Source organism: Salvelinus sp. IW2-2015, linkage group LG20 (assembly GCF_002910315.2).
Source record: "Salvelinus sp. IW2-2015 linkage group LG20, ASM291031v2, whole genome shotgun sequence".
Classification (NCBI taxonomy): Eukaryota; Metazoa; Chordata; class Actinopteri; order Salmoniformes; family Salmonidae; genus Salvelinus; species Salvelinus sp. IW2-2015.
The window spans coordinates 17558995-17571970 of NC_036860.1; the positions used below are offsets into that span (position 1 = coordinate 17558995).

Here is a 12976-nt window from a genome sequence, read left to right on the forward strand (position 1 = left end):
TTGGTTGAAAAGCTGTCTAATATTTTATACTATTCGGTCCAATGGTAGGCAGGTTCAGGCCACAACCTCATCCCTCCACATTAACAACCAGACATCACTCTGGGCCTTTTTATCTTACTGAATCCCCGGAAGTAAACCATCGCTCAGGTTCTTACTTTCCCCTTCATCCCATCCGTTTGTAATGTGCCAGGCCTACAATAATAGTGTCCTTCTGTAACGTGAAAGGAGGAATGGAGTAATGGCACATGGGGATAAAGGTTATGCAGATCAAAAGCAACTGTCATTGTCTGGCTTCCCTGCCTTCATGAACAGCTTTATCATACAGGCATTCCCCTGAGTATATTCAATTCCATCAAATGGAAAGGAGATTGGGGTCAGCTGTGGTTTGGCAGTAGCACAGACATTTTAACCAAGTTTGGAATCCCCAAACCCAGTCTCCACTCTATCACTTCTCTAAGGTAATTGTCTGAACTATTTCGTACGGTCCTTTACCCTGGATGTTATACTAGGAATGTCCGTGGCGTTAGGGAGATTAATTGAACTCTGGCTGACCATAGTCTTCTTACCAGCTCTAACCTCTGCCACCTGGAATGGTACCATAATATCAGTTGAAAACTGGTCGAAACCAACATACCATAACCGAAATCCTGGGATTTTACCGTTTTAAATGTTAATGTTAATTCATACCTTTATACAATACTTCCTCTGCTCGGGAACACAGTCAGAAACTCCAATCCTTACTATACTCCATCTGTTCCTAAATTGGATGTATGGGTTTACATAGCTCTCTCTCTGTGTGTGAGCTATGACCTGTGTCCATGAACCACACGGAGACCTACACAGCCTAAATTCTWTAATGGCTCTTAGTCCTAGACTGCKCAGGAGTCAGAGACCCCTTTTGGTRTACATAAAACTCCATTGACACATCCTTCCTAACCTCCACTCTAACTTCCTGTCTATCCAGATCAAGGGATCTCTTATGCTTGATTAATACAAAATTCTCATCATCGAAACCATGGGTCAAGTTACCACCTTCTGCATACTCAGGTGGGGTGTGGTGTATTAGGAATATGGCTCCCACAATAAGACAGCTCAGACCAATCAGCGCCCCTGTAAAGCCCCACCCTCTCCCAGAGAACATATCAACCGCCAGAGGCCAAGCCACACCTTCACTTCTATGAACGCTCACAGCGGGMAAAGGTCGGGTATTAGGGATTCTTCAGTAAGAGTTGGCCCCCAGTACCCAGTTGGTTCTGGTTCTGCTCCTACCCCTGTGATTGTTCGACAGTGTCAGTGTGTCCCACCCTCCTACAAGTGTGAAATGCCCTCAGGTAGCTTTTTTTCAGTTATTCTCACTGTGAATGCAATCACAAGGAGTGCTTGGTCTGGCCCCTCCCAATGGGGCTGCATTCCACCTATTCTCCTCAGGTGATTGGACCCAGATCCAGTCCCTTGGCCCAATCATGTCGGTAATCCCCTCCTGTAGTTCTCCTGTAGAGCATAAAATCTTGGACATACAGGTTTGGTTAACAAACWGTTTTTTAATGTGTTCTGCTAGAACCTCTGTCATTCTATCTGTTCTATTTGATTAGCTAGAATGTCATCRATTATTATCCTAGGAACCCAACTCTAGGAAGAATATCTTGACCTAATTTTTTAGTTACCATACTCGTGTCCGCCAAGTAAGTTGGGAACGCTATATATATATATAAAAAAAAAATGTTTATTATTATTATCTGATAGGCCACATCTGATAGGCCACATCCTATCCTAGACCATCCCCCCTTTTATACTTGGCTCCGCCCTTGTATCAATCCTAGATCAACATAACAATTCTCTGTTAAGTGTTTTATTTACTTTAAAAGTTATCAGTGCTTTCCCTTAGTTCCTGAAACCAACTAAGTTTTTCATTCCCTCTGTCTCCCCTCAGTAACCGTGACCCAGTCTGTGCCACTCCTATCTCTCTGCTCTGCTCTGCTCGCACCCACCCTTCTAAGTTCTGTGTAATGGTACGGCTTATCTCGGGACGCATTCCACTGATTATACTGGGCCTTGAGTCCCTTCACTGCCTGTAGCTTGGTCCCAAACATTAACTAAGTGRCTCMCTYTTATCTGAACCCATGGAATTACAAACCAAACAAAAAAATGTCTATGGTGGCAATTTCTAAAGTCCTTACATAGGTTAAATAAGGTTATCTCGATCCTGTCAATAATCCTGAATCACCACAGATAGCTCGCCACTTTATACTTATTCACACTATGATCGAATGAGGCCAAAACGAATGCTAACCATAGACATTTGCTTTCTGCACTAATGAGATATCTCCTTCAGGAGCCCACTGTATTTTATCTAAACAATAACATGAACCTCCATAAGTTGACCAATGGTGCCCTCTAGTGACTTTTCATCCTCCACCAACACCCACAAGATCAACCTTATACCACCTCAGAAGTCATCAGCCATACCACCACTTCAAAGAAGTGTTATTTATTATTTTATACAAAATAAAGAACCCTTTATCTAAAAAAATTACGTATTTATGAAAAATCAAAAAACAAAACTTTAAATATTCCATATGCGAGTGTGTCCCTTTAAAATAAAACACTCCCAGCCAGCCATACCAGTTTGCGGGCCGTTCATTGTTCCCCATAATGAAAACAAATAATGTTTAGAATACGTTTACTTCTTGTTCGAATTCGCTGGTGTTACCTAACCAAAAACCAATAACTTTTAGCCACTTTTGAAAAGTGACTCAAAGCTATAATGCACGCATTTTCCCTCTAAATTACACAACCAATTTTCTCTGTCATAATTTGATACGGCCACACCCGGTGGGGAAAGTACAAATTGTATCCCGTTCCTCCTATAATACCCAATGCAAAATTCAACGTTGGGGTTAATATACGGATTTGCCAATCATTATCAAATGTTGAATAGACAGGTTTAGTAATTTTATCAAATAGATTAGTATAGTTCAAATCAAGATATGCGTTTACATATACATTCACACTGTTGCTCTCTTTAATTAAAAAACTCCTCTACTATAGTATTTATTACTAAATGGAATTAACAATCCCCAATATAAGAATTCTTATCAAATATCTATTCAAATTAATCACAGTCACAACATCATTGCCTGGTTGCAAAAGTGCATCGTGAGTTATGTCAACAACTAGCGCTCAACCGGTGTTCAGAACGCAGCAAGTCAAGATGCTCTCAATGGTGCAGCTGTATAACTGTTTGAGGTTGAGGGCCCATGCCAAATCTTTTAAAAGCTTGATGTAGTCATTGCATGCTAGAAATATTGGACCAAATACTACATTTTTTACTAAATTTAATACACTATAAGTGAATTTGTCCAAATACTTATGACACCTTCAAATCGAGGGACTAGATACATAAAGTGCATTCATATCTAACTGGTAAAACAGATATGTATGAAAATACTGTTAAATAAAAGGTGAGATTCTATACTGTCACCTCATAAAACATTTGATGTACAATCCAAAACGCTGGAGTAGAGCGACAAATTAAATGTTTTAACTTCACTGTCCAAATAAATACTGTATGTAGGGGAGAGTATAAGGTTGATCACATACAGTATCTAATTTCCTTTTTTGTGTGTTTTCCTTACAAGCCCGAGTTGACACTAGAATTTGGGCGGGTAGTGATCTACACCACCAGCTTTCGAGTAGTAAGGACCACGTTTGAGCGGTGTGAGTTGGTCCGGAAGATCTTTTCAAACCACAGGGTCAAGTTTCTGGAAAAGAACATAGCCCTGGACTGTGAGTATGGGAAGGACCTGGAGGAACGATGCAAGCGTGTGGGCGAACCTCCCTCTCTACCAGTCGTGTTCATCGAGGGACACTATCTCGGGGTCAGAGATGGTCACTTGGTCATACAGTTCATTTTACAATTCCTGGGCCTGTATTCATAAAACATCTCAGACTAGGAGTGCTGATTTAGAATCAGTATGGTCTTTTATATCATAATGAATAAGATTACATGTACAGAGGGACCTGATACATCACTCCTACACTGAGACACTTTATGAATTATGTTGACATTTGAAATGACAAACGTCCTATTGTGAAACATTATAGCATGTTTTACCATTTAAAAGAAATGTACAATCCATCTCAGTGCTTGATTTGGGTAGTAGCTCACTGCAGCTGAGTACCGGCACGTCAAATTTTCAATTGTTTGAGTTCCTGCACCTCTTATAGAAGTATTAGCTTCTAACCCGGCACAGCCAGAAGAGGACTGGCCACCCCTCATAGCCTGGTTCCTCTCTAGGTTTCTTCCTAGGTTTTGGCCTTTCTAGGGAGTTTTTCCTAGCCGCCGTGCTTCTACACCTGCATTGCTTGCTGTTTGGGGTTTTAGGCTGGGTTTCTGTACAGCACTTCGAGATATTAGCTGATGTACGAAGGGCTATATAAAATAAAATAAACTTGATATTAGCTCAAAAGTATAAACAGTACCGACACGCAAAATTTGTACCGGCCCCTATTTCGGTCCAAGTCAAGCACTGATCCACCTTGATCCTATCGAAGTGTTATGAATATATTAGCTATGAAATTATCAAAGGTCTAGTACTGATATGATGCATCTTACACTATGATAATAACTTTACAGGGTGCTGAGAAAATATTGGACATGAATGAATCAGGAGAACTTCAGGATCGTCTGGCCAAAATTGAGGTAATTTTTAATCAACTATCACCAAACAGAGACAATATATTCAGTAATAACACAGTTATTAACAAATTCAATGTCATGTTTCAACTGATGCCTCTGACGCCTCAAATTACAAAAATACTCCAATATGTTTGCAATTAAATATGATTAAAATAAACAGAAATGAAACACAGGATAGGAAGATAGTATTGATCATTCTGATATACCATATAGGCCTACTCGCCGACAGTGATATGGCATCAATAATACATCAGTGAACTGACAAATGATGAATGGGCATCGATAATGGAAAGCTTGTTATTGATTCTGCATCCAACACATTTGTTCACACACTGGTGTGAGGGTCATATCAAAAATTGAGGTTGTGTGAACTGAAGTGTTTCAAACAGAGCAAAGACACTGACAGACATACTACTGTGAAAACGTTTTTGAAAGAGAGCAACCCGGCTCTATGTATTTTACTGGTTTGTGACTCATTGACACCGCCCCCGGTTAGAGGGGAATAAAGCAGACCAAGAGTTACCCCCACAGGAACTTTACAGTGGCTTGCAAAATAATTCACCCTCCTTGGCATTGTTCCTATTTTATTGCCTTACAACCTGGAATAAAAATAGATTTTTTGGGGGGGTTTGTAATCATTTGATTTACTCAACATGCCTACCACTTTGAAAATCCAAAATATTTTTTCTTGTGAAACAAACAAGAAATAAGACAAAAAAACTGAAAACTTAAGCGTGCATAACTATTCACCCCCACAAAGTCAATACTTTGTAGAGCCACCTTTTGCAGCAATTACAGCTGCAAGTCTCTTGGGGTATGTCTCTACAAGCTTGACACATCTAGCCACTGGGATTGTTGCCCATTCTTCAAGGCAAAACTGCTCCAGCTCCTTCAAGTTGGATGGGTTCCGCTGGTGTACAGCAATCTTTAAGTCATACCACAGATTCTCAATTGGATTGAGGTCTGGACTTTGACTTGGCCATTCCAGGACATTTAAACGTTTACCCTTAAACCACTCGAGTGTTGGTTTAGCAGTATGCTTAGGGTCATTGTTCTGCTGGAAGGTGAACCTCCGTCCCAGTCTCAAATCTCTGGAAGACAAACAGGTTTCCCTCAAGAATTTCCCTGTATTTAGCACCATCCATCATTCCTTCAATTTTGACCAGTTTCTCAGTCCCTGCCGATGAAAAACATCCCCACAGCATGATGCTGCCACCACCATGCTTCACTATGGGGATGGTGTTCTTGGGTGATGAGAGGTTTTGGGTTTGAGCCAGACATAGCGATTTCCTTGATGGCCAAAAAGCAATTTTTTTGTCTCATCTGACCAGAGTACATTCTTCCATATGTTTGGTTAGTCACCCACATGCCTTTTGGCAAACACCAAACATGTTTGCTTATTTGTTTCTTTAAGCAATGGCTTTTTTCTGGCCACTCTTCTGTAAAGCCCAGCTCTGTGGAGTGTAGGGCTTAATGTGGTCCTATGGACAGATACTCCAATCTCCGCTGTGGAGCTTTGCAGCTCCTTCAGGGTTATCTTTGGTCTCTTTGTTGCCTCTCTGATTAATGCCCCCTGGTCCGTGAGTTTTGGTGGGCAGCCCTCTCTTGGCAGATTTGTTGTGGTGTCATATAATGGATTTAATGGTGCTCCGTGAGATGTTCAAAGTTTCTGATATTTTTTTATAACCCAACCCTGATCTGTACTTATCCACAACTTTTCCCCTCTGTTTGGAGAGCTTCTTGGTCTTCATGGTGCCACTTCCTTGGTGGTGCCCCTTGCTTTGTGGTGTTGCAGACTCTGGGGACTTTCAGAACAGGTAAAAAGAGCTGACATATAAAAAGACTTAAAAAGAACCGTGAGGAGTGATGTTGAGTGAATTACAAGGATGATACTGGCAAACAAAAACCATCACAATAGTCAATAACCATACATCTTCTAAGAGAAACTTTAAGGATGATGGATTGGAAGTTTACAGTTACCGTTATATACTGAGATCACGTGACAGATCATGTCCCACTTAAATAAAGTCCACCTGTGTGCAATCCAACTAATTATGTGACTTCTGAAGGTAATTGGTTGCACCAGAGCTTGTGTAGCGGCTTCATAGCAAAGGGGGTGAATACATATACAGTGGGGAGAACAAGTATTTGATACACTGCCGATTTTGCCGATTTTCCTACTTACAAAGCATGTAGAGGTCTGTAATTTTTATCATAGGTACACTTCAACTGTGAGAGAAGGAATCTAAAACAAAAATCCAGAAAATCACATTGTATGATTTTTAAGTAATTCATTTGCATTTTATTGCATGACATAAGTATTTGATCACCTACCAACCAGTAAGAATTCCGGCTCTCACAGATCTGTTAGTTTTCTTTAAGAAGCCCTCCTGTTCTCCACTCATTACCTGTATTAACTGCACCTGTTTGAACTCGTTACCTGTATAAAAGACACCTGTCCACACACTCAATCAAACAGACTCCAACCTCTCCACAATGGCCAAGACCAGAGAGCTGTGTAAGGACATCAGGGATAAAATTGTAGACCTGCACAAGGCTGGGTGGCTACAGGACAATAGGCAAGCAGCTTGGTGAGAAGGCAACAACTGTTGGCGCAATTATTAGAAAATAGAAGAAAATAGAAGAAGTTCAAGATGATGGTCAATACCTCGGTCTGGGGCTCCATGCAAGATCTCACCTCGTGGGCATCAATGATCATGAGGAAGGTGAGGGATCAGCCCAGAACTCACGGCAGGACCTGGTCAATGACCTGAAGAGAGCTGGACCACAGTCTCAAAGAAAACATTAGTAACACACTACGCCGTATGGATTAAAATCCTGCAGGCCACACAAGGTCCCCTGCTCAAGCAGGCGCATGTCCAGGCCCGTCTGAAGTTTGCCAATGACCATCTGGATGATCCAGAGGAGGAATGGGAGAAGGTCATGTGGTCTGATGATTCAAAAATAGAGCTTTTGGTCTAAACTCCATCGCCGTGTTTGGAGGAAAGAAGAAGGATGAGTACAACCCAAGAACACCATCCCAACCGTGAACATGGAGGTGGAAACATCATTCTTTGGGGATGCTTTTCTGCAAAGGGGACAGGACGACTGCACCGTATTAAGGGAGGATGGATGGGGCCATGTATGCGAGATCTTAGCCAACAACCTCCTTCCCTCAGTAAGAGCATTGATGATGGGTCGTGGCTGGGTCTTCCAGCATGACAACGACCCGAAACACACAGCCAGGGCAACTAAGGAGTGGGCAAGTAAGAAGTATCTCAAGGTCCTGGAGTGGCCTAGCCAGTCTCCAGACCTGAACCCAATAGAAAATCTTTGGAGGGAGCTGAAAGTCCGTATTGCCAGCGACAGCCCCGAAACCTGAAGGATCTGGAGAAGGTCTGTATGGAGGAGTGGGCCAAAATCCCTGCTGCAGTGTGTGCAAACTGGGTCAAGAACTACAGGAAACGTATGATCTCTGTAATTGCAAACAAAGGATTCTGTACCAAATATTAAGTTCTGCTTTTCTGATGTATCAAATACTTATGTCATGCAATAAAATGCTAATTAATTACTTAAAAATCATACAATGTGATTTTCGGGATTTTTGTTTTAGATTCCGTCTCTCACAGTTGAAGTGTACCTATGATAAAAATTACAGACCTCTACATGCTTTGTAAGTAGGAAAATCTGCAAAATCGGCAGTGTATCAAATACTTGTTCTCCCCACTGTATATGCACCACTTTTCCGTTTTAAATTTTTCATTTTTTTTTAAACAAGTAATTTTTTTCATTTCACTTCACCAATTTGGACTATTTTTGTGTATGTCCATTACATGAAATCAAAATCAAAATCAATTTAAATTACAGGTTGTAAATGCAACAAAATAGGAAAAACGCCAAGGGGGATGAATACTTTCGCAAGACACTGTATTTAAACCCACTGAGGAAGATGGACATGGGAATGAAGAGTGGTAAAAGTAGTGGTTCTGTTGAAGGAAATGAAAGGCAATGAATATACTGTACATATTATATCACAAGAGCAGTAATAAAGGACTGTATAAATTAGATATAATCCCTGAACTAACTATTTAGAACAATATATACATGTCACAAAACTCACAACACACACCATCCCACAAGTCCAGAGATATGAGTGAATTGTTGATGGGCAGAGACAGAGATGCTGCTTGAGGGAGACTGCAAGTATTGTGTCACCTGTATAGGTCAAGAGGATGGGCAGATGTCCGGCCCCCTAGTAACATCCCTAGCAACGTATCGTGGCACAGGTCACACAGGTCAGGGAGAGTCTGAGAGGCAGGTTTATGGTACCCCCTAGACTCTCAGGCTCCAAGTGTGGGGGATGGGGAGTGGAATGTGCAGCTCAGGGTTGTGAGGTCACCGGCAGGGAATTCGTAACACCTTTCCTATCAGGGAAAATAAGAGCAGAATACAAGGCCATGTTGACAAGCTTTCAAAGTAAAAAGCCCAATTAGGCATACAACGATGCACAACTATGCTAATTAGCTTTCAATTCAGCCAGTGGCATGACTTGTGTCATGGAATTATTGTAATCAAAAGGAGACTTAAAAATTTCTTCAAAACAATCAAACTTTATTATTTAATTACTGCAGTAATGGAGCTTGTCAACGAACCTTCCATAGGTGATTCGTTGAGAGCCCAACGAGCGGATTTGAGCCTTAGCATTTTATACCAAAGTCCATCCTCCTGGATGTTCATGACAAACAACAGATGTATGTTGTTTGTCACTAATATGAATGGGTCACTAATAATTCACAGCAGACATCTGCTGTAAAGACTATTCTCATTGTGTAGAGACCAGGATCTGGCCCCCCAACTCCATACTGGAGCCATCTCCCCCTGGTACCCCAGTAGAGACACATTAACTCATTAGGCTTATCACCCAAAGACATAGTAAATCTTCTGTCAGTGTTAAATATCCCAGAGGCCCAATTTCAGTTCACACAGACACAATAGAGTTATAAGAACCCTCTATTCCGTTGCATAAACCAACCATTTGATGCAATTACAGTATTATAACAATTTTGCTCTCACAATGATTGTTTGTGTGTGTGTGTGTGTTTTCCCCCAGAGGGTACAGCACCCCCACACCTGCCAGACCTGTGGGGGCTTTGCCTTCGTCCCGTGCCCCATGTGCCATGGTAGCAAGTTGTCAGTTTTCCGCAACTGCTTCACAGAGTCGTTCAAAGCCCTGAAGTGCACCTGGTGCAACGAGAATGGCCTGCAGCCCTGTTCCAGCTGCAGCCAATGATGACTAAGTGCCTGATCGAAATATCCCCCTTCCCCAGGCCCTTCACCAAGGCCACACAATGTATGGTGTCCATATTAGGACAGCCTCAGTCTCACTAGGACTTGTTTGTATTTCTGGCTGTCCTAATATGGACACTGTACGGATTGGACTGTGTCAGAGATAAGACTTGATTTTTCACACCATGGTTTATCCTCCATGGGAGATTGTCAATAAAATTGTGTTTTCAAGAAAATATAAGTCTTTAAATGGGTTTTTATCTGTGGCACATGTACACTTAGTTGATCAATTACACATTTTAAGTTAGAATTTTCCTTCATGATATGACATTTTCATCAGCCTGTCCTAAAATGTATCAAGCTGAAAAGCGCTTTCCTTACAGTCATAAAATAGAGGAGGTAGTAAAAGCAAATTCCAGTTTAATATTAATATAAATATAATAATAATATACATTGGAAATGTGTGCATAGAAACAATGGAAGCATACGATTCCATAGACATAGGATGTCAGGCATCAGGACCACTGAGTAACCAAGCTTACTGTTAGGCAGCTTAATAATGTGTATGTCACCAACAGATGTATACTAGTTAGGTTCCCATTAAATTATTCAAGCCACAGAAAGGACTTTGATTGCAACTCCATCTCTTACCCTGAGCATAAAGAAGAGGGACCCATTTACAGAGTTGTGTCTTTGAGACTTGTGTGCACCACACTGCTTTGAGGACACTTTCTTTATACATCAATAACACCTTGCAACTCAATAGCAGATTTTAAAAAGCCAGTATTAAACTTGCATGTTTAGAGTAACACACTGTGAGACAGGTGGTACCTTTTAATCTCCACTTCTGTTGAGTCTGTACTTTTTGGGATGGGTGTCATCACTCTCAGTCCAGCTGACATCTAGTGGCAAATAAATGGAGAAAAGCATCTCTGCGGCGAGGAGCTCTCTACGCTGTCATAGCCCTGCACAATGCTGCTTGAACATGACTCTACAAGGCAGCACTGTAGAGAAGCTAAAAGCAACCAGCAAGGCACATCCCTTTCACTCTCAACACGACTTTAATAGATGCCACACTGACTGCTAATAATTTTTTTCCTATTCGACAACGGCTCATGTTATGTCTGATACGTTCAGTGGGATGTGTAGCATAATCCGATTTATTTAATAGATTCTTAATCACAATCTAAGATTGTGGAATAATGGACGGACATTGGGTCGTGGAGATGAAAMAAACCCAATAGCCGATAACCGATCACGGTCTATTGCGCCCCCATCTGTAGGTTAGATCTTGGAGAGAAAAACGGTGAATAAAAATTCTAACAATGCATTGGCCATATCATTAGCCTATCCAATCTACTATACACAACAGTTTGTTGGTGGCGTTGCTATAGGCCTACCATATGTTGATAACAGTTGATTATCTCAGAGTGCGCGCCTCTGGTTATTTCCTACAGGTTTGCAATACATGATATGATATGTCATCATGCTGTTTTATAGGCGCTGTTAATCCCACATTAAAAACACATTATATTACCTAAGGGAGACAAGGAGACATGAAAGAAAATGACAAGATGGGCAGAAGCACAACTGACTTGGGAATGGCATGACATTGATGCGCGCCCACTCTCAAAGCCTGGTTAAATATGTTACACGACATTCAATAACAAAAAACCTTGAATGTCGTGTGTCCTTTTTCAGCATTTTCTGATGTGCCATAGTGGACAATTGTTTCTCCGTAGGAGAAGCCTAATTGGTCCTGTGCGATGCTGAGCGTAATGTTTCTCAATGGTTGGTTAATGCGTAGCCTGGTTGAAAATGACTGTTTTTATTGAAGTCACGGCATAGGCTACTGATTTTTCTTATCGTTTCCACAGCCTCATTCCTATAACTGTAAAGTCCAATTGCCCACATTCATCCATAGGGAATGAAGATGCATAGCGTATGAACACTAATCTGCATGACATGCTTTTCAGATCATTTAAATTAAATTGAAGCTAAGGGAAATGCCAACAACAAAAAAGATAAATGCTCATAAATGTATTTATTTGAAGTCCTTCAGCAGTTATTCCATGACCAAAGATAAATCTTACATAATCAATGAACACACACTCACACATACATACACACACAGTTGAAGTCGGAAGTTTACATACACCTTAGCCATATACATTTAAACTCAGTTTTTCACAATTCCTGACATTTAATCCTAGCGAAAATTCCCCGTCTTAGGTCAGTTAGGAACACCACTTTATTTTAGGAATGTGAAACGTCAGAAAAATAGTAGAGAATGATTTATTTCAGCTTTTATTTATTTAATCACATTCCCAGTGGGTCAGAAGAATAGAATACATACACTCAATTAGTATTTGGTAGCATTGCCTTTAAATTGTTTAACTTGGGTCAAACGTTTCAGGTAGCCTTCCACAAGCTTCCCACAATAAGTTGGGTGAATTTTGGCCCATTACTCCTGACAGAGCTGGTGTAACTGAGTCAGGTTTGTAGGCCTCCTTGCTAGCACATGCTTTTAAAGTTTTTCTGCCCACAAATGTTCTATGGGATTGAGGGCAGGACTTTGTGATGGCCACTCCAATAACTTGACTTTGTTGTCCTTAAGCCATTTTGCCACAACTTTGGAAGTATGCTTGCGGTCATTGTCCATTTGGAAGACCCATTTGTGACCAAGCTTTAACTTCCTGACTGATGTCTTGAGATGTTGCTTCAATATATCCACATAATTTTCCTTCCTCATGATGCCATCTATATTGTGAAGTGCACCAGTCCCTCCTGCAGCAAAGCACCCCCACAACATGKTGCCGCCACCGCCATGCTTCACGGTTGGGATGTTGTTCTTCGGCTTGCAAGCCTCCCCCTTTTCCCTCCAAACATAACGATGGACATTATGGCCAAACAGTTCTATTTTTGTTTCATCAGACCAGAGGTCATTTCTCCAAAAAGTATGATCTTTGTCCACATGTGCAGTTGAAAACC

The 12976-nt window shown here is 41.1% G+C and overlaps 1 protein-coding gene across 1 annotated transcript in view; it reads left to right on the top strand.

Moving 5' to 3' along the window:
• The window catches only part of LOC111981808 (glutaredoxin domain-containing cysteine-rich protein 1-like), a 22857-nt gene extending 12848 nt beyond the window's left edge, over positions 1-10009 (top strand). The window contains exons 2-4 of the mRNA XM_070433680.1: positions 3639-3878; positions 4637-4702; positions 9810-10009. Coding sequence (XP_070289781.1) covers positions 3639-3878; positions 4637-4702; positions 9810-9989 — 486 coding nt within the window. The 3' untranslated portion in view covers positions 9990-10009. The remainder of the gene's footprint in view (positions 1-3638; positions 3879-4636; positions 4703-9809) is intronic.
• The last annotated feature ends 2967 nt before the right edge of the window (positions 10010-12976 follow it).